The sequence below is a fragment of the Miscanthus floridulus genome, chromosome 2 (assembly GCF_019320115.1).
Source record: "Miscanthus floridulus cultivar M001 chromosome 2, ASM1932011v1, whole genome shotgun sequence".
Lineage (NCBI taxonomy): Eukaryota > Viridiplantae > Streptophyta > Magnoliopsida > Poales > Poaceae > Miscanthus > Miscanthus floridulus.
This window is the reverse complement of record NC_089581.1, coordinates 15,664,703-15,689,515: the sequence shown is the minus strand read 5'-3', so window position 1 is coordinate 15,689,515 and position 24,813 is coordinate 15,664,703. Positions and strand designations below refer to the sequence as shown.

Genomic DNA, 24,813 nt, shown 5'->3' with positions numbered 1-24,813 from the left:
CAGTTTCTGAAGCCGATGCCCCTGGGCTGCTGGAGTGAGTTAAAGGCCGGAAGGCCCGGAATAGGTCCGTGGGCCGGCTTGTAACAGCATTCCTGGAGACTGGGCTGGAGTGACCAGCTGGGCTCACAAGTTTGTGTGCTTTGCTACGTCTTCTCATCGTCCTCTAGCGAATTATTCCCCTCATATAACTTTGTTGCCAAGTCAGGCAATAACAAGCAGCACATCAAGATCAACCCTAAACAAACCGATTAAACAATGAACACCCATGTCCAAGAAGTCAACACAGCATCCCTCCTACAAGGCTAGAACCTTGACAGCCGCATAAGAAAGTGAATGTTAATCGCAGCAATGACACAATGGCATTCGACGAGGCCTCGGAGTCTCACACTCCCTAGTTTCTCCACCACCGGAAGGCAGTGCCATCAAAAGGTTCTCTCTGCCTGCCACTGCCACTAGCTAGAAGAGAAAAGGGCAATGAACAAAGGCACCCCAACAGCAGCAGCGGAGGAGGGGCGTCTCGTCTTCGTGATCACGCGTCGAGGTAGAGAGCGACGAGCGAGCAGGAGGCTAGCAGGACCAGCAGCCGCGTGGCCAGTCCGGCCGTCGGAAGGACGCCGGTGGCACCGCTGTTGTCGTTGAGGGCTGACGGACCCATCGTGGGAGGACTGTATACGCCGCTGTTGCTTGTCGCAGCCGCGCTGCATAACACAGATGAACACCAACAGTCAGCTCAGAGTTAGGATGACAAGCAGCTGCATGACACTGATGAACACGAACAGTCACAGCTCAGAGTTACGATGACAAGTCACATTGCTTTGACTTAATACCTATGCAAGATGATAAGGACAGATAGTATACTCCGTAATAGCAAAGAACTAAAGATACGTCTGGCAGAACCGGGCGTTAATGCTTGCTCGGCTGTCTTTGCTACACCAGCAGTACATCAGTTCCTTTAATGCACTGTACTTTTCGCCTTTTCAGTGATCATACTTCCAAATGCGGTGTGTCTACATATTCCACATGTGGCGATGGTTATTCATTGGATGCTCTCGATTGCAATTTATTGAAGGTATTTTTACAGATAGGGACCAGATCATCTAATGACCTGATAATATTCCAGTTTATCAGAGCATCTCCCGCAATGCCCTCTACTCTGAATTTGAGTAATAGGGGTAAAAAAAAAAGCTCCATCAGACCTCCTACTACACTCATATTTTTATTGGCACCCTACTTTTCCCCCTTACTCCACCGTGCAATTTTTTCCCCTTCTTCTTCTCTACGCTCGAGCATGCGCGAGCACCGACGCGGGGCCGGATGCGGCGCTTCCTGGCCGGCGCGAGGTCCTTCCCGATACCGACGGCCGTCCCTGGCGCGGTCATGCTACCGACGCCCCTCCCCCGCCCGGCGCCCCTCCTCGTCGCGTCCTCGTCCCGGCGTGGCCTGCCCGGGCGACGGCGCCCTGCCTCGGCGGGCATGGCTCCACGGCGCGGGCGCGGCCAGCCCCGGCGGCCTTGCCCCGGCCCGACGCGGCTTCCCCGGCGGAGCGGCGTCCCGACGCGAGTTGGCCACGGCCTCCTGATGCGGCGGTGCCTCCCCAGCGAGCGGCCCTCCCTCCACCCCAAGTCCCCTGCTGGCTCTGCTCGTGCGTGCAAGGAAGAAGAAGCTGATAGAGGATGACAGTCGGGTCCCATTTGTAATTCTCACCTATAATGAATTTGGGGTAGTCTGTTTGAGGTAGCGTCGCCGGAGAAAACAACCTAAAAAATGTAGGGGACGTGTTTTAGATACTATTGCTGCTGGAGATGCTCTTTACAAATACCACTGCTCCCCAAGTTTGAAAGGAGTCAGGAATAAGGCTATCTCCAACGATGAGTACCCAAAAGAGACTCATTCCACGGTATAGGTCACGCAGAGTAAAATACATCCTGCACCTAAGTCTTGCATCTCCAACAATAGATGCAAAAGGAGGTGTGGCGCCATGGAGGACGGGCACGACGGAGCCGAACTCGAGGACGTCGCCCTTGCACGGGAGGAAGACGATGGCGCGGATGCCATCTCTGGCCGCCTCGCGAGCGCCGCCTCCTCCCCCGCGACCCTCTCCTCTTCCCCGTGCCGCGCCGGAGGGGGCCCGCCACGGCTCCCCTTCGCGCAGCTTCTCCGCCTCCTTCCCCGCGACCCTCTCCTCTTCCCCGCGCTGCGCCGGAGGTGGCCCGCCGTGGCTTCCCGTCGCGCAGCTTCTCCGCCTCCGGCGCGGGCTCAGGCCCCAGCTCCGCCTCCGCCTCCGGCGCGCGGGAGAGACGAGAGCGAGAGAGGGGCAGCGCCGGCAGTTTGCGTCGCGCGTGGAGGACGACGCAACTTTGCGTCTCCTCTCTCCGCAAATTGTGTCTTGCGTATTGGTCATTGGTTGAAGGCCAATTCCGGTACCCAAAACACCGGCTGGGACGCAAATATGCGTTTGGGGCACGGTGTTGGAGACCGTCTAAGGGGGAACCTAAACGCAAAGTCACAAACAGACGCACAAGCAAAAAGTGACAGAAAAGCCGGCTGATGCTTTTTTGTTGAGAAAGAAAAACATCTAGCTCGGAGACGGAACCAGAAGGGTACAGCAGCAGAACAACAACAAAGTCCTAACAAGTTGAGGTAGGCTAGAGTTGAAACTACATGATTCCCCTAAAAAGACTCCAGGCATGAATGCACACAGTTGTTCATCGATGCAGTCAAATGTGGGAAAAGAGAGAAAGAAACGGATCCCCGCTGCCACGCGCAAACCACCTATATTCCAGGATTTTCCAACCCCAAGAACAGCACGCGGCCGCCCATCGGACGGTACCGCATCGCTAAAAGGCTCCAAATCTGGCATAGCACTCACTAGGACCAGGGCACCAGGCTTAGGGGTTAAGCCTTTCTAAAGAGGGGCGAGCAGAACTGGTGATATCTTCAGGATGTTCAGGGAGTTGTCATTGCAAGATGGGTTGGAAAATGTTAGATGGCTTTTACTCTGATTAGTGATTAGTAAAGTCAGTTCAGTAGTGCCTCTGCCAAGAAATGCTGATGCTACGAACTCACGACAGCATGGCATATTGGCATGTCGAGCGTGTTAGTCTCGGCTTGTCTCAGCTCACAGAACACTGCTGAATTAGCCAAAAGCAGCCGGAATAAAGTACCAAACAGAACCAGCCCAACGGGAAAGCGAGAAAGGAGAAGTGGCGAAAAGTGGCAATGCCGTGCAAGGATTACCTTGGGGTCGCAGGGTACGTGCAGCCATTGCCGCCTTCAGCCACACGAAAGAAACAGGGAGTCAAACGCGGCGTCAGGAATCTCAAGCGAAAATCCGAAAACGTCTTGGGGATGCAGTTGACTCACTCGGGTCGTTGTTGCTGAGCGTGGCGGTGCCGGAGAAGACGCAGGCCTGCGGGTTCTGGTTGTTGCGCTGGTAGAAGCTGTTGACGGCGTAGGAGCAGTGCGCCTTGACGGTGTCCGGCGCGAAGCAGGCGCCGTTCTGCAGGATGGGCTTGCAGTCGGCGCCGCCGCCGCACGCGTAGTCCAGCGTCTTCTGCAGCGCGCTGTCCGCCAGGTCCGTGCGGCACACGCACCACGCGCCGTCTTGCAGTTCCAGGCACAGCCACAGGGCATACCAGCGGCGGCGAGAGCCGAGTTTCAGAAAAGATTGCAAAGGGAACCCACAGCGTGCTGAGAAAATCAGAAAGATTGCAAAGGACACAACACACCTGAGCGGCCGGCGAGAGCGGCGGCCACCGCCACTAGCAGGAAGAGGCGAGCTGAGTCGGCCATGGATGCTGTGGCTGTGAGGCGGCGGGCGACGGCGGTGAACAAGCTCAAGGTACTCTACAGTGCGGCCGGCGGCGCCCCTTGTACAACACTCTCTCTCTCTCTGTCTTCCTCGCTTGAACTGAAGCGACGACGAGGGGGTTTAAATGCAGCAGCTTGGGCAGTGCCCAGTTTTGTGAAGTGGCGTGTCCCGTAGCCCGCAGGCGCAGTCCACTCCGCTGTCCGCTCCAACTCTGGCACTTGTTTAGTTCACCAAAATTTCCAACTTTGACACTATGCAAAAAGAAGATTTCCCGTCACATCAAACTTGCGGTACATGCATGGAGTACTAAATGTTGACGAAATTAAAAACTAATTGCACAGTTTGGTTGTACTTTGCAAGACGAACGTTTTAAGCCTAATTAGTCAACAATTGGATAATTATTACCAAATACAAACGAAATGCTACAGTGCGCTGTAGTGCTACAGTCCATCCGGCGGCGCCAACTCCGGCAGCAACTAAACGCGCGGTGCGGGCGCAGGCGCAGTCCACTCCGCTGTCCGCTCCAACTCTGGTGCCGCAGCCCGCAGCCCGCAGCCGCTGCCCGCCCGGTCCAGCGCCAGGCCGCCAGCGCCAGAAGGCAGTGTGGCTTTTCATGAACGGTCAAAAAACGCATGGCCAGGCCAGTGCCTGCCTGTGGGGCTGGCTGGGTGGCATGGCAGGGCTGTGCCCCTGCGCTCCGGGACCCACCAGGGCCGCAGTAAATGCGACCAGTACTGGACGTGAGGGACACCGGACACTACAGGGCACACTGTTTTGTGGTGGCCTGCGGGGGGAACCCAAACCAACCATTCCCCAGCCCCAGGCCCGCATGGATTCGTGGGCTTGGGGCCCAATGGTCAATGGACCTTTCCATAGACCGTCCCTAACAGCTGTTACATGAGATATAGGGAAAAAGTCTACTTAATCCCCCACCTTTCGTCTACTTCACCCCCCACTGTGAACCCGTCTTTTTTACCCTCTGAACTTTCTAAAACCGTCTATTTTACCCATGGGCGTTTTTTTTTTGATGTGCTACAGTAACAACGGGTGGATACAGTAACGGCGGGTTGCTACAGTACCTGTGGTTTTCAATTTTCTTTTTTATTATTTATTTTCGGTGAATTTTTGAAAAATCATAGTAAATCATAGAAAAATCATAAAATGAAAAATCTAATTTTGTTGGACTCCACATGAATAGATCTACATAGTGAATATATAATACGGTATGATTTAGTACAAAATTTTTACTGTAGCCTTAGATTAATTGGAAAATCTAATTTTATCTGTAATTAATTGGAATAATTCATAGCTGTAGCTTCTATGGTCCAATTGTGGTGAAATTTTTATGGTACGCTAATTATTGTATGCTTGAACTATAGTAAAAATTTCGTACTCATTGGACTATGTATAACTTAGTTATAGATAAATTCTAATTAATTACAGACAAAATTGGATTTTCTAATTAATCTAAAGCTACAAAAAAAATTGTACTAAATCATACCGTATTATATATTCACTGTGTAGATCTACTCATGTGGAGTCCAATAAAATTAGATTTTTTATTTTATGATTTTTCTATGATTTACTATGATTTTTCAAAAATTCACCGAAAATAAATAAAAAGGAAATTCAAAACAACCAGTACTGTAGCAAACCCAGCGTTACTGCAGTAAACCCGATGTTACTGTAGCATACCCGCTGTCAAAAAACCACCCAAGGGGTAAAATAGACGGTTTTAGAAAGTTCATGGGGTAAAACAGACGGTATCATAGTTGGAGGGTGAAGTAGACCAAGTATGAAAGGTGGGGGGTTAAGTAGACTTTTTCCTAAGATATAGGATTCATTCCAAATGCTCCAGGCAAAAGGTTCAATATCTATTTTTTATCTTCTCCAACGATAAGATCTAAAAGAGAACTCTTTCTGCAAATAGGTCTTCAGGAGAGAGGATACTCATATTCGGGTTATATATGTGTTGACATTCAAAATGAGTCTTCCATATATGTATTATGTTGGAGGCTATAGATATTCTTTTGGAGACCCATTTTAAATTTGGGTCTACTGATGAATCTTCTAAGCTCTGCACAACTAAATGCATTACCTAGACCGAAATTACTATTATTACCATAGTATCGCCAGTCCACCACATGCTAGCGTTTGTGAAAAGGCACGCAGTTGTCACTTGTCAACCAGCTGGTTAGTTTAAAATTAACATGCTATATTAAGTATTACCTCTGCCGTAAAAGTCATATAATTCTAGTCCACTCATATTCAACTATTTAAAATTTGACCAAAGTTTTTGATAATATTTATGATATTAAATAGATGTACTATTAAGATATATTAATGAAGAATTTAGTTATACTTATTTAGTATCATAAATATTGATATTTCTCTACATATAAATATATGATACTTTTCTATATACAAACTAAACATTAAGAATGACTTGATATGTATAATTATATACTTTTTTGGGCCGAGTTCAGGTAATAGTAGTTTTGCTCGGATGCTAAGTTCGTTTAAACTTATCAGCTTGACTTATCAGTCATGATATAGTATAAATATATGATACTTTTCTATATACAAACTAAACATTAAGAATGACTTGATATGTATAATTATATACTTTTTTGGGCCGAGGTCAGGTAATAGTAGTTTTGCTCGGATGCTAAGTTCGTTTAAACTTATCAGCTTGACTTATCGGTCATGATATAGTGTTTTTCTCTTATAACAAATCAGCGAACAATGCTGTTCAGCTTCAGCTTTACAGCGAAACGTGCCTGCGTAATGCCAGTCAGCACAAAGAAACGCAATGCCAGTCAGCACAAAGAAACGCAGCACTCACGTGTGCTGCTGCATTGCGCATCTGGGCTTTTGCTATTTCTAAAACCGTTGAGGCGCTGTCGCGGTCAGAACTCACAACGCCCAACGCAGCACTCCCTATCCTTCCTGTAGGTAGTGGAGCAGCAGTAGAACAAAACGCAGACGCAGGACATGGCTCTGAGATATTGCAGGCTGAGAATGATCAGCCAGTTCGCTTAGTCGAATTTGGCTTATAAACTATAGCTTATCAGTCAACAAATAGTATTTTTCTCTCACACCAAACCAATCAACAATACTTTCAACCATGGCTTATAAACTAAACCAGCTCAAACGAACATGGCAGATAAGAGTGATTCTAAACGGGTTCTTCCTAACTTCTGTCTTCTGGTAAAAACAAAAGCCACGGAACATAGAAATGTGCGTATGCACAAGCACACGCACGTAGCATTTCTAAACGAGCCTGCAAAAACGCAGTTTCTGACGGTCCACCAGCCCTGTACGCTCGCCTTATAATCCATACGGGACTAGTTTTGTATCATAATAGACGTGAATTATCACCCATCGTTGGCGTGGCGATCTCAACGGTGAAATCACTTGAAATCTGAAGTATGCAGCAGTAAGATTTACATATTTCCATTCATTACCACGGTTAGCTACATACATTTTCTGTTCTACGTTCAGTACACAGATAACAAAAATACAGCGTAGTTTCACATGGGAGTGGTCATACAGTGCAGCAGCCACAGATCAATCCCAGTCAGCATCAAAGAACCCAGCATCCTTCATTTCAGAATAGTAGACGTTCTCTAGGAGCATGTCTTCCTCCTACACATACAAAATAAATCAGCAAAGACAATAATTTCATTACAAGTCACAGACAATTATACCAGTACACAAGGCTAAGGAACCAAGGAAGAAGCACTACACAGAAGCAAAGTAACACATCATAGGCAAGAAGGTACCTGGAAGAAGTCTGCTAAGAAAGTCACATACAGGAGGGGAAGGTAAAGAGAATGATAGCATACGGTTGTGAGATTATATAACCTACAGCAAAAGGGGTCATCATCCAATATTGCTCTTGAAGGTGAATAAGTTACCATAAAATTTGAAAATAGTGTTCTGTATGTACCATAAACCAAATCCAGCTCCACTTGCAACAAGGAAACATCCAAACAGTGATAAGCCATTCAATAGCAACATCGCACATACATAGTTGTAGTATGCTGGTTTTGCTGCAGTAAAGCAACCACGAGATTATGGTCATGAAACACCAAACAAAAGAATTTTGGAACATACAAAGACAGTAACCGATTACCAGGCAGCCTGTCCCTCCATCTTGAATGATGCATGAAAACAATCAGGCCATAGACTCCAGTAAGCACAAGTTTGTGGAGAATCCACTAGGCCCCATTTCCCACCAGTTCCTTGATCAGCATCGATGAACAAAGGAACACCAAAGCCAAAAACATATATAGTCTGAATAAGGACAAAGTCAGTTTCATAGGTAAGATAGTAAAAGGCTACAAGTGAACTAGAGTATTAATGCCGCTTTCCACTTGCAACATGATTTAACACATTGAAACGAGGAAAGGCGTGTCAGGTTAGGTTAAGTGCATGGGGCCTTCCTGGCCTTGTCTTTCATTGAGCAGCCAAAAAAAACTTCTGACAGTGACATGAGATGAGCGGGCAAGATCTACTACCAATAGAAGTTCAGTACCAACTTGCAATAAGCCAATCCACTATTCATGGAACAGTGTAAACAAGAAAAATATTATGTTCTCTAATAAATTAACATTATGGACCAGATACACCAGTCAATTAACTTAGATTGTTGCTAAGAAAGCAAATACGACACAGCATCGCAAAAAATTCTAGTTGAATCCCAAAAACTGCAACAACTAAGTAATGAAACCTAACACACATCACTTCTAAGAAAAGCTAGTTACTGTTCGCTATGCCTGAATTTTGGAGTAGATCATACCTTGAGCAATACATCAGCAGCAACTACAGCTCCAGAGATAACAAAGGTTCGTGCCAAAGATTCAAAACCACTGGCATCATTTCCTTGAAGTAGAAAGGCTATGAGACTGACTTCCAAGAATAACATTCCTGATTTTGTAAACAGTGACAGTACATTCCAAGAGAATGCCCTGTCAGGCATACATTGCCATGCCTGAAAAAAAAAATCCATACTTACATAAGAGGTACAGGTAATACACAATGTAAAAAAAACAATAAAAATGAAATTTTGGATTCATAAGTCAGGATTGTTCATCTGATTTTCCTTCTGTAGTTCTGTACAGTAGGACCATATCAAATCTAAAAATGGATTAATAATCCACTTATTTAGTAACAATACCAAGATGTGCACCTGAAATCTAAAGCCTAACAACCAGACCAATGTGAAGTACTATTTGACATCAACACCCAGCTACCACGGATTTTATTTTTCCTTAACCCAGCAGACCTTGCTACCTGTTCATCATTACCAGCTATCACATGACCACCAGGAACTTGCTCTTTTCTTTTTGACACCCACCAAAGCTTGCTACTGGCTCAACATTGAGATTCCCTGACCAGTGACCAGCTCCTAGCCTACCCATACTACCCATAGGATTCAATCACGGATGTGGTCTTCAGCTATTCCATTATCAAGTTGAAACATCAGAAGACTACTCAGGAAGACAGGTACAAACAACTCATGTTCACCAAAAGTTCACTTAATTTCCAGTCTTTTACCTACTTATTCTACTCAGCAATCGAACACTAGCAAAACATACAAACATTACTGATTATCATTCAAACCTGAAAATACAATTCAAAAGTTTCATGATCTGGTATAGATTTCTCACAGCTCATTTTTACCAACAAGTTCATCTCTCATTAGCTCCACTTGCCCCTACTTTTCAAGAAGAATTCCTCCTGCCTTTCACTAGTCATAACTTAAACTACACGCACAGCATAGTACTCTTTTTCATGGAAAGCATTTCCCCTAATAAACATCGAATGACCAAATCAACAACCCAATCAAAGCACGGAGAGTTTCATAACCAGGCAATACGGGACTTAAAGATAAGCAACAGAGGGAACCAATCGGAACCTGCAGGAAGCACCAGAGGAGGTTGAGTACGGCGACGGCCCAGAGGAGCGCGTAGTACGCGACTACGACGACGTGAGAGCGGCCGTAGCTGAGCGTACGGAAGCTCCGCCGCGCCTGCCACGCCTGGAACCCCACGAAGGCCAGCGATGGCAGCATCACCGCCAGGCTGTACAACACCCCGTGGCACTCCGACGCCCACCATAACGGCCCCAGCGACACCGCAGCGCCGCCCGACGACTCGTTGGCCGCCGGCGCCACCGCCAGCGCCATCCCGCCGTCCGCGAGCAGCGCCCGCATCACCGACACCGGCCAGAAAGCCGGGAAAGGGTAAGGGACGTGGGTGCGCGCTAGGGTTTGGGTCGGTGGAGGGATTCGGTTCGGGAGGTGGAATTGCACGGAGATCGATTTGCTCGATTGCCGAATCGGAAAGATTCCGCTGGCTTGTGGTGGGGACTTGGAAAACCGGAGGCCACACGGTGGGTCAAAAGCAAGATGGAACGGAACAGTGGAACACCGATGGCTTCGTGGTGGGCCATAGAGCCCACACATGACGTCTTTGGACGGCCCGATAATAAGAAGCTTACGCGCCAAAAGGCTTTCTTTTATTTCATTCTCTGCTAGTTTATAATCCGCATTTAAGATATTTATAATGATGTGCCAATGATTTTAAGAAGATAGATAAGATATAAATTACATCTAGATAAAACTTATATTTATTGCTAAAAAAAACTCTAGATAATATTTGATTTGGTTTTCAACTCTGTATGGATCAAGGAATGAAAACTATTGTTGTCAAAAAAAAAAGGAATGAAAACTATAGAAAGGCTTTGAACTAATGAATGAAACTCTGTATGATTTTTAGAATGAACTAATAGATGCACAATTTTGTTCTAGCTGAGCCCAGCGCACGCCTTACTGAACACGGTATAGCGAAAAGTGAGTTCGATTTTTTTTTTGAACCCGAACCTGGCCATTTTCCTAACAAAAAACAGCGAGCAACCCGCTTAGGCGCAGGACCGGCCTAAGCCTGGCCTAAAAAAGAGACCTGAAACAGCGGTCATCACCATCATATAGCAACCAGTCCGAAAGAACAGTAACATCTGAAAGTTACAGACAACTAGCATTAGCTATACTTGAAAAATGGTATCACCGTGCTCCTACATCTGATCACATAACACAGGATAAGTCGCACCACCGTATTCCTACGTCTAAACTGAGAAGTTGCTTCTAATTTCCTAACAAAAGAACCCAATACGGCAACGGGAAAGCAGTAGTATATCCTATGGTTCAATAATCCTACACAGCCAGCATTGCGGTGATGCACGACTGCTGGAAATTGGGACAAACGGGGGGTGTAGACTTGTTAGTAGTCCCTGAACTGCCCTAGTTCAGTAAGCGACACTTGATACTACTCAGCGAGTCTACTGGTGCTGCAGCAGCTCCATCATGTTTCTTGACAGTAGCTGTGCAGGGGTCGAGTCCAGATTTTTTAGCGTATCCATGACACTTTCCAAGTTGATAGACAATATACCACCGCTCCAAGTCCTGCAGCTCTGATGCCATATCATGTAATGTCATCATCTTCTCAGCACTGAGATACACAGGAAAATACATAAGAATGTCAAATCACGAGAGTATAGGAGCGTCATTATTATTGCAGTCACTGGAAATAAGAAAAGTATGAAATCGTGGACCAGTACAGAGGTATGTTTGCAGACATTTATGATTAATTGCAGAATTCAAATACTGAAGCCTGTGAGTTGTAGTTCAACTATTGGTACACCATACCTTAACAAGGAAATTTCCATCTTGCCAAACCTCGACCCATAGGTTTCCAGAACTTCTGATAGGATTTTTTAGTCTTCCTTAGCAGAAGTGCTGCTCTGGTTTGGTAGCCTGGCCAAATACCACAAAATGAAGATTCTCAAGATCAATGTGAGATCTAAGTAGTCCCAAAACTACATAGATATTATGAATAAACCAGCCTGCTGATTATGACATGGTTACAGTACCTTATACTACATCAAGTCTTTTTTTAGTTTTTATGTAACTATAAAAGGTCAGTGGGTTTGAAGCAAGCCCTATCCGCAGATTTTGCGGGGGAAAGGCTTGTCTCGGTTTATCCCTTCCCCATACTAGGTCTGCCCTTTTATACTAACTCTGAAGATGTTAAAACCTCGGAGAATGATACAAAAGGAAACATATTCAAAAGAAAGAAAACAATGCTTACATGTCGTCATTCCCAACAGACAGAACAGTGTCACATGCGTCACTGAGTGCGAATTTAGAAAGGTGGTATACGATGGTTTCAGCGGAATTAGTAACATTTGTGGCAAGAAGTCTAGCTGGTACAACAGGAAGAATATACTGAATCAGACTAGTTGTCAAAACAAGTCTTTTCTGAGCTCGAGTACTAAAGCTGCTACTTCCCATTGTTGCATTCACACCATCTACCTGCTATGCACGATAAGGATGTCAGGCCAGGGGGAAAATTGCACAACAGAAAGGGTTTTGCACGACATAGCGAAAATCATATAACCTTCTCAACCAATCTTTTGGTAGCACGAGCCCAATCCAACTCAGGAATTCTATAGATCAAAACAAACAAACAAACAAACATCAGCGGATCAGCCCCTTCGAACATGTATGTCAAGCCAAAAGGAGTTGCATAAACATTTTTTAACAAAAGAAGCAAGTCAAACTAAAGCTCAAATACTTTGTTCAAAAGATGGGTGAGTTCAATTAAAAATCAACACCTTCTGCGATGCCTGCTCCCATGCACGGTCATGACTTGTGCATGCCATGCTAAAAGCTTTTCTGTTGCCCTTTTCCGCTTTTTTTGCTGTGAAAAACGACCTTCTCATCAAGCTTGTCAACCGGCAAAACACTTGAGTGGGAAGGTTTGCTTGCTGAGAGTATGGTACTCTGCTGAGGATCAACAATCTGGCTATAATCATCACAACCATTATGTTTTAATACCCATACTCTCAGGAGTGTTTTGTTCAAAAGACTTGGGGCGGAGGATGCCATCGCATTCAGAATTGTATTTTTCCTGTTAAATCTACTTTCTTGATCTCTGTTCCTTGAATACATGATAAGTTGAGGTCCTTGGACAAACTCAGGCCAGGCTCTTGAACAGAAGCAGTCTGTGTAATGGGTAGCTGCATATCTGAGCGTCCAGCGTGGCTTGAAGTACCTACTCCAAAGGTGCAATCTGTGACTACGTCAGGTTGTGCCGTCTGTAAAACTTTGGCTGCCATTGCCTCATCATGACATACAGAAGCCCCTATTGGACAAGATTGGCCATCCAAGCTACCAGTGAACTCTAGATACCAATTAGCAACATTGTCGGTCATTTCCAGCCTAGTATCAGTAGCAACACTCTGTGGTTTCTGTACTAAAGTACCTTCACTTGTGGGCAGCAGGTGTGCTTTATCATTTCCCCCCAGGTTAATTATTGAACTGGGTTCACCAATACTTTTGCGACAGTCCAGTAAAGGCAATCCAGAACTTGACATATTTTGCCACTGAGATGCTGAAGCATAAAATAAGCCACATGTTTGAGAAGTAGATTGATACTGTTCAGGATAAGAAGATCCATCAGATATAGCTGACTCCAGTGGTCCAGTTTGCATATATGGGGTAGTATTACTAAAGCATGCAGAAGAACCACTTTCATCCAATTCGATCTTCATACCAACCTCAACCAAATTGTCGCTGCATTTTAACACATTTGATTAGATCGCAACACAGAAATAATAAATTGGGCAGTGAACTTAAGAACAAATAAATATTTGATTCGATACAGAAATGTGGACAAATTGCTAGTTTTAGTGTTAATAGCAGAGTAAGCTACTAGCCTACTATGACCCATCTGACTGAAAATAGTGAATGCCATTACCAAAGAAGTGTTTGGCAGTTACATTTTTGTTACAAACCAAAAATCCATCTATAGAAATAGTTAAGCCCACAGTTATAAGTGTTGCAGACACCATCATGCTGTTACTGTGAAGAACAAGTATTAGTAAAGTTGCAGGCTCCTAATTTCAACATGAAAATGAAATGAATCATCAATGATATGATGACACTGCAGCACCTCAATTTACCTTTGCTCAAACATTCCACATGTTTGCGAAAAGGAATCAGTTGATACACCAAATGAATTTAGAAGCGAATCAATTTCCATTTGCTCTTCACATTCATACAAGAGGGGTGACTTTTTTGAGCCATTATCCACAATTCCATCTGCAGTATATACAAATGAACTTGACAGTTGATGTGATATATCATTCTGTCTGTCTTCAGTGCTTGGCATAAAGCCAGAAGATTCTATGTGGCCAGGATTTGTTCCCCATTCAGCAGAATGCATTTCACCTCGGCTTCCATTAACATGGCTCCTTGTGGGCCCTTTCTGATGAGGCAGTTCGACCTCAAAAGATAATTTGTTTTGCTCATTGTTATTCATCTTATGTTGGAGATCAGCAAAGTTCTGAAAGCTACAAACAGTGGAGGCACTTGTGAGGGTGGTCTCAGTATCACCAGGGAAAGACATATAACTTGAGGTGAAAGATGGGCTTTTTAAAGAGCCATTGTCCCAAACAACTTGATGCTTCATGGTATTCCCACCTGACAGTTCTGCATGATTGAAAGTCAAGTCACTGCACTCTTCATTGAGTCCATTGTCACTGTTGGATGCTTCCAAAGCCTTTTGCATTTGCATAAGGGCATCCCAAGTTCCATCCCGTGTGCTCGAAATGTGGCTATTGCTTTGCAAAGGAGTATTATATGGATAACTCGCAATTCCTGTGCTACAACTACTTCCAAATGAGATAGCTCTGTCATCATTGTCATAGGAAGTTAGTTCTTCTGTATGATCAAGACAGGATGCATTGGAAGGTCTACGACGGTGGATGATATTTGTGTTGATATTTTGCATCTGCATTCCTTCATGCACTTCAGGCTGAGGAGGCCCCAGAAGGTAGTCAAATTGTTGATATCCTCCCACCACAGAAGAATCATTATTTAGACCAAACTCTGCAGCATTCACGAGAAGACCTTGGGCTTCAAATCCCTGCTTTGAAACAGAACAACTGTACTGTAAAGCTCGGGTATAGAATTCCTGATTAGCATCTTGTGGAAGACAAAATGTGTTTGGGTCAACTGACAAATCTTTTGCACTCGGCCCATCCACATTACCAAAAGTTCAGCACAATCGCTAGACTGGGGACACAGCTGCAAATAGGCTGGCCCCCTGAACCTTGAAACAGGAGTGGTGCTCATGCTTTGATCACTTGATCAGCATCTGCAGGTGATTGGATCCAAAGATTTACACATACCAGTTAGAATTAATCAGATCAACAAAACCTGCAACAACTGTAAGACCCTAATTACCCATTTGACATCTTATGAACTACGAAAAATCACCTCATGTCCTATGTGCTAAGAAAACTAAATAGAAGAATACTGCACAGTATAAAACTAGAACGGCAAGCCGCGAGCTAGAGATTAAAGAAAGGCATGAACCATCCCCCCAACCCAAGCTTAAAAACTCACCGAACAAAACCCTTGAGCTCTAAAACGCCCAAGGGCATCGACATTCACACTGAAGAATCAACAACGAGCCACCTCAAAGCTCAAGCTAATTAACAACTAGAACGGCTAGCCTAACAAACCACCGACAGAAGTAATAAGCGTGCGCGGCGAGATGAAGCGAGGCCTTACGAGCAACCGGTGAGGTCGAGTGTAGCGGCGGCTCGGCGGTGAGCTCCTGGACCCGCTCCTAGCTGCTGGGCTGTCTCGCGGGGTTAGGGTTTTGGAGCTGGGAGCGGAGCAGCCAAGGCGATCACCAGTGAGGGAGCACAAGGAAGGGAGCGCAGACTGCGCAGTGGGAATGCGGAAGCTGCCTGCCGAGTTGGCGACTCGTGCGCTTTGACTTTTCTTTCAGCGGTCGGCGACCGGGCGGCGGGGGCCGCCAACTGGGCCGTACCGGCCCGGCTCGCGTGGGCCCACGTATAAATCTACTTTTTTTTAGCATCGTATAAAACTACTTTTAATCTCTCTCTTTCTCTTTTTTTTTTTTTGAGAATTAATCTCTCTCTTTCTCATCCCTCCAGAGTCCACAGAGAAGAGAGAGGAGCGAGCGAGCGAGCGAGAGAGATGAAGGAGGGATCGTCGTCGGGGGGAGGGGCGTTCGCTGGGGGCAGCGATCCGAGGCAGCCGTCGACGGCGAAGCCGTACGCGCCGCCGAAGCTGTCTCCCCAGGACCTGCCCATCGACTACGCGGGCTTCCTCGCCGTCGTCTTCGGCGTCGTCGGAGTCATGCTCCGCGTACGTAACCATGTCACCCTCTCTGATCTGAATTTGATTTCCGAGTAATGTTTAGATCTGGACAAGTTAGTGGTAGATCTGCATGCTCGAGCAGTCACGTGTGAGTGATGTGTGTTACCTTATGAGCTATATTGATGGTGACGTTATGGTTGCCTTACTGGGCTGCACGCGTTGATATGGTTTCGGTTTCTAATCGATTTCGGTTTGCAGTACAAGGTGTGCTCGTGGATCGCGATCATCTTCTGCGCACAGTCGTTGGCAAACATGAAGAACTTCGAGAATGATCTGAAGCAGCTCTCCATGGCCTTCATGTGAGTTTTCTTAACATGTGCATTGAACTATGAATTTGGCTTAGTACAGAAAATCTAGAGCAGCATAGCGACATATGCTTACTCAGTTTACCAATAGACTCGGACTATCTTTTCATACTGTAAGCCTACCAAAATACAAACTGATTTGGAAACCCATATTTTACTTGTGTATACTCAAAATTTTCTCCTAATTTTCATTTGTAGCATCGGCTCTTGCTGAAATTGTGCAACCAAACTATTATTTATTTAGTTCATTCATTGCTCCTTAGTTATTGCCATATGTGCTCCTCAATTTATGGGTTGTTTGTTAACGCTGAATTGATTTGTGCCATGGTTAAGTAAGACTAACATTTCTGCCTATGTTATGCTGCAATCCTTAGGAATTGGTTATAATTCTATTATAGGCTTATTGATGCAAAATATAACCTTTCGTTGTTACGGATGTTACAACTGTGCTTCTTGACGTGGAGGCATGCAGCTCCTGAGTCACATTTACTATGAGCTTCCATCATGATTTTACAAAGAGTAAAGTGTACTGCTCAAACATGTTCAGAGGTGTCAAATAGGTCACCAGACTATTGTAAACTGCACTAACGGTTCCTAAACTTGTTTGGGAGTGTCATGTAACTGTCTAACCTACTAATTTACAACTTCAAGTTTCTAAGCTTGTTAATCAGTGCACTCAAGGTCCAAATCTCCCTGATTAGTGTTGATCCGTCAGTCCATCTATTTAGCATATACATGACATCCAGAAGGTGTCACTCCTGTCCTAAAGGAGATACGGTGGCTGGCAACACTTCTGCTCAGTTGGACGTGTGTGCTGAGTTTGATGCCCATGTGGGCATTTACTTGTTTAGACCGTAATGTCCTGTGTATAAAGCTTGGTTTTGAGTCGGTGTTCAACGTGAGTTTTTAATGCTTTGTTGCTATTTTGGTAGTAAGTTTTTTGGCCACACTATCTAAGCTCTTGGTGCTTAACTGTGTGAGCAGTTTAAATGGTAGTGACGCGACAAACATGGATGACTTAATCCTGCTGTAATTTCGTTGCTTTGGTATTGAAATTTGGTATTCCCGTCGTGGGAAAAAAGAATGTGTCATTCCTCTCCGGCGGATGTTGCTTGATTTGTGGGAGAGGAGAAATGAGAGACATGAGAGTGGTGCGTTGCTGCCATGGGGGTTGCTAGTACGCCACATGGGCAGTCGCACATTAATTAGCAAGATTTGGACCTCGAATGACAGACTTAGCCAATTTGAGGACATGAAGCTGCAAATTAATATTTCAGGGACCTATGTGATGCTTCTGAACAAGTTTAAGGACTGCTGAGTGCTGATGCAATATACTTGTTTACAAAATTTATAATTGTGCCACTCGAGGTTCAAATATCATTCATTGGCATATGCTTGCCTATTTGGCATGCCAGCATGACCATCTGAGAGAGGGAGGGAACCGCCGGTGTGCTTTACTCTTTACAAACATAGCACTCTACCGCAAGTAATATCATAAATATGTGATACAAAGTTTCTGTTCAGGGGTTGTTTCTTAAGACTTCTGTTGCGTTGGATTTGTGGTCGCACAAGGATGGACCGAGTTCGGAACGATGATATACGTGATCGTCTAGGGGTAGCACCAGTTGAAGAAAAACTTGTCCAACATCGGTTGAGGTGGTTTGGCCATGTCCAAAGGAGACCTTCAGAGGCACTAGTGCATTGTGGAGTCCTATGTCGAGATATCAATGTGAGGAGAGGTAGAGGAAGACCGAAGTTGGCATAGGGGAAGGCAATAAAAAGAGATTTAAAGGGTTCGGATATACCTAGAGATCTTTGTTTGGATAGGAGTGCTTGAAAAGCAGTTATTGACGTGCTTGAATCGTGACTAGGGGCTCATGTTGGGTTTCAACTCTAGCATACCCCAACTTGCTTGGGACTAAAAGGCTTTGTTGTTGTTGTTGGCTCTGGTACACAACGACAACTTCAAATAAAAATGGAGTAGGAGTTTTGATTGATAAGAGCCTCAAGGATGGTGTGGTGGAGGTGAGAAGGCAAGGGGATAGAATCATCTTAGTTAAACTTGTCATTAGTGATATGGTCTTAAACGTAATTAGTGCGTATGCCCTCCAAGTAGGCCATGATGAGAGTGCTAAGCGGCTTTTTCTGGGAAGACTTAGATCACTTGGTTAGAGCTGTCCCTAGTAGCGAGAAGCTCTTTATAGGAGGTGATCTTAATGGCCATGTAGGTACATCAAGTGCAGGTTTCGAGGCGGTTCATGGGGGTTTCGGATATGGTAGTAGGAACCAGGAGGGAGAGGAAGTCTTAGACTTCACCATAGCTTTTGATCTGATGATAGTTAACACTTTCTTCCGTAAGAGACAGTCCCATTTAGTGACCTTTAGTAGCGGCCAGTACTTTAGTCAAATCGACTTTGTCCTTACAAGAAGGAGGGATAAACTGAACATGCGTGGACTGTAAGGTGATACCTGGAGAATGTGTGGTCGCTCAACACAAGCTGGTGGTGGCTGACTTCCGCTTTCTGGTGCAAGCTCATGGGAACAAACAAGCTAGGGTTGCTAGAACGAAGTGGTGGAAATTAGAAGGGAAAGCATCAAAGGTCTTTAAGGAAAAGGTCATTGAAGAGGGCCCTTGGAATGATGAAGGCGATGCAAACAACATATGGGAGAAGATGGCAACATGCGTTCGAAAGGTTGCTTCAGAGGTGTTTGGAGTGACCAAAGGGAGCGGATGCGACTCGACAGACACTTGGTGGTGGAATGAAGATGTGCAAAAAGCTATTAAGGAAAAGAGAGAGTGCTATAAGTGCTTGTATCATGACAGGTGTGCAAACAACATAGAGAAGTACAAGGTGGCAAAGAAGACTGCATAAACGAGCGGTGAGTGTGGCAAAGGGGCGGGCCTATGAGAACCTTTACCGACGTTTGAGTACGAAGGAAGGAGAGAAGGACATTTATAGGATGGCTAGGGCTCGCGATAGGAAGACAAGGGACTTCAACCAAGTCAAGTGCATAAAGGATGAGAGGGAGCAACTCTTGGTGAAGGAGGATGAGATCAGACATAGATGGCAAGAGTATTTTGATAAATTGTTCAATGGTGAGAACTGAGAACACCACCATTTAGCTGGACGACTCGTTTGATGACACTAACAGGCGCTTTGTGCTGAGGATTCAAGAATCGGAGGTCAGAGAAGCCTCGAAAAGGATGAAAGGGGGGCAAAGCGATGGGCCCTGATGGTATCCCAATCAAGGTGTGGAGATGTCTCGGGGATATAGCTATAGTATGGCTAACCAAGATGTTCAACAGTATCTTTCGACCGAACAAGATGCCTGAGGAGTGGAGAAGAAGCATATTGATACCAATCTACAAGAACAAGGGAGATATCCAAAGTTGTACTAATTATCGGGGAATTAAGTTGATGAGCCACACTATGAAGTTATGGGAGAGAGTCATCGAGCAGCGCCTGCGAGGAACGACGTAGATATCAACAAACCAATTTGGTTTCATGCCCTGAAGGTCAACCACAGAAGCAATCTTCTTAATAAGACAGGTTATGGAGCGGTTTAGAGAGCAGAAGAAGGACCTTCACTTGGTTTTCATTGACTTGGAGAAGGCTTATGACAAGATACCAAGAAATGTTATGTGGTGGTCTTTGGACAAACATAAAGTCCCATCAAAGTACGTGACCCTCATCAAGGACATGTACAACAATGTTGTGACTAGTGTTCGAACAAACGATGGTAACACAAATTACTTCCTGATTAAAATTGGACTTCATCAAGGGTCAGCCTTAAGCTCGTATCTCTTTGCCTTGGTAATGGATGAGGTTACCAGGAACATACAAGGGGATATCCCTTGGTGTATGTTGTTCGCTGATGATGTAGTGTTAGTGGACGAAAGTCAGGAGGGAGTAAATAGGAAAACTAGAGTTATGGCGGCAGACCCTTGAGTCTAAAGGTTTTAGATTGAGCAGAACTAAAATCGAATACATGAGATGCGACTTTGGCGGAGTTGTACAGGAGGAGGGAGATGTGAGTTTGGAAGGTCAAGTAGTGCATAAGGATACCTTTCGGTATCTGGGATCGATGCTACAGAGGGATGGAGATATTGATGCGGGCGTTAGCCATAGAATCAAAGCAGGGTGGATCAAGTGGTGACAAGCTTCTGGCATTCTCTGTGACAAGAGGGTACCACAAAAGCTAAAAGGCAAGTTCTATAGAACGGCGATTAGACCGGCTATGTTGTATGGAGCAGAATGTTGGTCTACAAAGATTCGACATGTTCAACAATTGAGTGTTGCAGAAATGCGTATGTTGCGATGGATTTGCGGTTCACACAAGAATGGACCGAGTTCGGAACGATGATATACTGTGATCGCCTAGAGGTAGCACCAATTGAAGAAAAAGCTTGTCCAACATCGGTTAAGGTGGTTTGACCATGTCCAAAGGAGACCTCCAGAGGCACCAGTGCATTGTGGAGTCCTAAGCCAAGCTAATAATATGAGGAGAGGTAGAGGAAGACCGAAATTGACATGGGGGGAGGCAATAAAAAGAGATTTAAAATCTTGGGATATATCTAGAGATCTATGTTTGAATAGGAGTACTTGGAAAGCAGCTATTGAAGTGTCTGAACCGTGACTTGGGGCTCTTGGTGGGTTTTCAACTCTAGCCTACCCCAACTTGCTTGGGACTTAAAGGCTATGTTGTTGTTGTTGTTGGCTGTTGTTAAGACTTCAGGTTGACATATATCAACTTGCCCAGTCTACACATGTTGTGTTGCTCCAAATTAATACACCCTCCATTCACATTGTCATTTTAGAAATCACCGTGGTCCAAAACACTTTAATCAACAGTTTCTATTGTAGTGTATTTGTGAAATTAGATATAAATGAAACAATCGTATGAGTATTTGACACCTATCTTTGAGGGGAATAATAGGATTAATAACCTATGACATGAGAAAGTAACTGATACCACATGACATATGTGCTTCACATTGTTTGTCAAACAATCATTAATCCAAAAGCAAGTATTATAACCAGATAATTGATAACATGTGCTGTGGCTGTATGCTGCCCGAGCCAAACTTGAGCAATGTTTTGTCTTTAATTGTGAAAAGAGCGCTTATTAGCATCCATCATACTTGTCATTTGTATCATTCTTTATCAAACTCGACATTCCCCCGATGCTTAGTTCTAAGTAGAAATTAAAGTAGCAGAATGAAATGGATTTTTTTTGGGGTGGATCGGTGGGTGGTAAAGTAGGATAGGGGATGAGTCTTTATGTACTGAATTCTCTTAAACGTTATACTTCTTCATGTATTGAATTCTCTTAAACGTTATACTTCTGGATTTCCTTTTCGTTAAATGTTGTAATAATATGGCTTAGATTGCTAACTATTGGAATTGACTGATAAGTGGAGAAATACTCCATCCCTTAAAAAAGTTCATTTTGGACATGATTTAAGATACCAAGGAGTGATTAATTAGAGTCTATTTTCCCTTGTTTGCCCTTATTAAATAGCCTGTTGGGCATCCATTCGATGAATAACTCTCTGCGTCTGACTGGTTATCGAGGTGCGCTCTGTGGCGAGCGGTGCGGGTTCGATCCCACGCTCGCTTATTTTTGTTGCAAGCACTGCTTTCTTTTTCTTTTGTGTGATTTCTGCATGGCGCGCCAGTACTGCATGCGCCAGAAAAGAAGAGGCCAGGCGGGTGAAGTACTCCATGCGCTGGAAACGAAGAGGCGTTAATGCATGACTGCGTGCGCTCCAAATGATGAGGCTGCGTTAATGCGGGGGGCAAAGTCGTCTGATGAAACGGTGGACCACCTAAAATGAATTCCTTTTTGTGAAAACGCTCCAAACCTTCAGAACGAACTTTTTTAAGGGATGGAGGAAGTAGAAGATAAGGATTGATTTACTTCAACAATATCTAGAGACTAAAAGAAATAGCATGCAAGATATAACTAAGATTTAGACAAGGACCTACATAGCAGCACACTTCACTTGCATGACTTTGTTCCTGTAGTTAGAATTAAGCTTTGAAATACTGTTAAGTTTCTGCAGTTCGCTTTCAAGTCTATGTCAGAAGAAACCTATTTTCAGATGGAGAGTCCTGCCTGGTCATCTACAAAATGGCATCCATAAATCCATATTTCCATGGCCTAATTGTACTGCCAAACATAATGTTCAATGTCCATATATAATGCCGTGTAGGGTTAAAAACTGGCAGGATATATCCTGTCCTGTTTTCCACATTTGACCAGCCCGTTTTCATATTTCTGGTTTCTGGAGGAAAAAAAAACCCAGAAACAGGATGGGAACCGGGATGGAAGTCTGGGACAGGGACCAGAATGGGGAGAGGGTCCATCTCACTCGTTTTTGTGGGACCCTGTATTTGTACTCAGAAATGCCCCATATTTGTCAATTAGGGATAAGCCCAGCAAGCAACAGGGGCAATTCCCCGTACCCCTACAGGCTAACAGTCCCACACACACTGGTCGGTCCACCAGGCCAGCTCGGCAATGCGACTATGCTTTGTGCCCCTGTGCGCACGGGCGGGTGCCACGAGGCCCTTGCATGACTGCGCCATGTTGCTGATGTGCCACCGCACGGCTCCCCACCTTGCTTGCCGCTGCCCGCTTGGAACCCCTTTAATCTTTATCCCATCAAGTCGGACTCTCGGTGGATTTTGTTGCCAACATTTGGTTTGGGAAGCTTGTCTGTGCCGCTGTCACACAATCTTCTGGTGTTGCCGTGCTGCTTCCTGCCTGCCTCAGCCTGTGACCCTGTGGGCTGCGGCTTCTGGCTTGGTGCTGGCCTGCGACTGGGTGCTGTCTGCTGACCGCTGGCCTGCTGCTTGTGGCTTGTGCAGCAACACCCAGCCAGCCAGAGCAAAGCAGCCTGCAGGAGTAGGACTGCAGCGTTAGTTCACTTGTTTGCATATGTTGTTCAGTTCATTTGTTTGCATATGTTTGATATGTAACAATGTAAGTGTAAGCGGTTTAAATTTCCCGGTTTCAGTCCGTTTCTGTTGAATTCCTGCTTATCCTGATTCTATCCGTTTCCCATTTACCCGGTTCATATTCCCGTTTATCCTGATTCTGTTCCCAACTTTTCTGGTCTCGCTCCCATCCCCGTTGATATAATGTCGACATGAAAAATTAGTGAATGGTTTTCCTGCTCGTTTCTGTCCGATTTCATCCCTAATGCAATGTTAGCAAAGGAAGAAGCTACATAGTGCCATCCTCTTGGAACTGTGTTTCAAAAGAACTCCACTTTGGAAAGCATGGGTATAATTATTGTTATATTTCCACTTTCTACTCTTGCTTTAATTCTGTGAAGGAAGTCACGTTACCATAGCATGTTGCTCTCAAGTCTCAATAGCTGTCCGATTTCATCCCTAATGCAATGTTGGCAAGGAAGAAGCTACACAGTGCCATCCTCTTGGAACTGTGTTTCAAAAGAACTCCACTTTGGAAAGCATGGGTATAATTATTGTTATATTTCCATTTTCTACTCTTGCTTTAATTCTGTGAAGGAAGTCACGTGACCATAGCATGTTGCTCTCAAGTCTCAATAGGGGTATCTGTGACCTCATTAACTATTATTTAGAGTTTAGACTTGTTTATATAAGCACAATGGGTTGGATGGATATCGTGAAAGAGAATACAGATATCATGGAAGGGTATCGAGTATCTTGTTTTGCTAGCAAAAATAAAAGTAGCTAAGAATAAAGTTTCCCATGAAGTTAGGTTGCATCTGTTTTCAACATTGGGCTCCTAATTTCCTCATATGTTCATGATAAATTTGTTCTTTCTGTGGAGTCTCAATGTTTCTCTACTTAATGGCATCCACAACTAGAAAAGTTTTACCAAAGCTTTTAACATTTCCAGGTTTGCTGTTATGGGTCTGGTGACGAACTATTTTGGCCCCCCTCGCCCAGGCAGTACAAAGCGCTAATATGTGGAAGAACACACCATGTGCTTCATCCTTCATTGGATATCTAGCCAAACTTTTTTGGTGCTTCGATAGCTTTGCATTGGTTCTGACATTTATGTATGTCCAATTTGAGCAAACGTCATAGCTATGGACATCATTTAATGGACCGGTACATGTATGATGCTCAATAATTTATTTGTGCAGTACTAGTACATGTCTTGGTTCTCCCAGATATTATCAAACGCATGGACTGTTCGAAAGAGTTTTTGGTGCCTCCGGGTATGTTGATCAATGCTTCCTGGACTTCGGGTCTACTTCATCTCCCCTCCCTTTAACTATGTTCTTCTGGTTCCTTGTTATTCCTCCTTTTGTTGCTGTGGAAATGCTTACACCTGGACGTCTGGCCGCCCGGATGCTTGCTTAATAGGCCTGTGGACCGGGCCAGGTAGCCTCCCCAACTCCTGCACGTAGTCCAGAGTGTTTTCCCCACTCC

The 24,813-nt window shown here is 44.9% G+C and overlaps 2 protein-coding genes and 2 pseudogenes across 4 annotated transcripts; 1 reads left to right on the top strand and 3 right to left on the bottom strand.

Moving 5' to 3' along the window:
- Positions 1–262: 262 nt before the first annotated feature.
- LOC136538034 (PLASMODESMATA CALLOSE-BINDING PROTEIN 3-like) lies at positions 263–3,933 on the bottom strand. 3 transcript variants are annotated; one of them, XM_066530015.1, is made up of 5 exons: positions 3,729–3,933; positions 3,364–3,603; positions 3,238–3,271; positions 1,705–1,757; positions 263–698 (listed from the first exon to the last, which is right to left on the bottom strand). In XM_066530015.1, the coding sequence occupies exons 1-5, from the start codon at positions 3,790–3,792 to the stop codon at positions 568–570; spliced, it is 522 nt and encodes a 173-aa protein (XP_066386112.1). In that variant the 5' UTR covers positions 3,793–3,933; the 3' UTR covers positions 263–567. The 3 variants fall into 3 exon arrangements, with proteins under 3 accessions (XP_066386112.1, XP_066386113.1, XP_066386111.1); XM_066530016.1 differs by lacking the exon at positions 1,705–1,757 and having other exon boundaries at positions 3,729–3,932; XM_066530014.1 differs by lacking the exon at positions 263–698 and having other exon boundaries at positions 1,053–1,757.
- A 3,308-nt stretch (positions 3,934–7,241) lies between these two features.
- On the bottom strand, positions 7,242–10,196 carry LOC136538033 (protein CANDIDATE G-PROTEIN COUPLED RECEPTOR 2-like; annotated as a pseudogene).
- Positions 10,197–10,833: 637 nt separating this feature from the next.
- On the bottom strand, positions 10,834–15,737 carry LOC136517970 (uncharacterized; annotated as a pseudogene).
- A 110-nt stretch (positions 15,738–15,847) lies between these two features.
- On the top strand, positions 15,848–24,582 carry LOC136517959 (protein Asterix-like). The gene is made up of 3 exons (XM_066511618.1): positions 15,848–16,061; positions 16,272–16,372; positions 24,275–24,582. Exons 1-3 carry the CDS (start codon positions 15,891–15,893, stop codon positions 24,339–24,341), a joined length of 339 nt encoding a protein of 112 aa, XP_066367715.1. The 5' UTR covers positions 15,848–15,890; the 3' UTR covers positions 24,342–24,582.
- Positions 24,583–24,813: the final 231 nt, after the last annotated feature.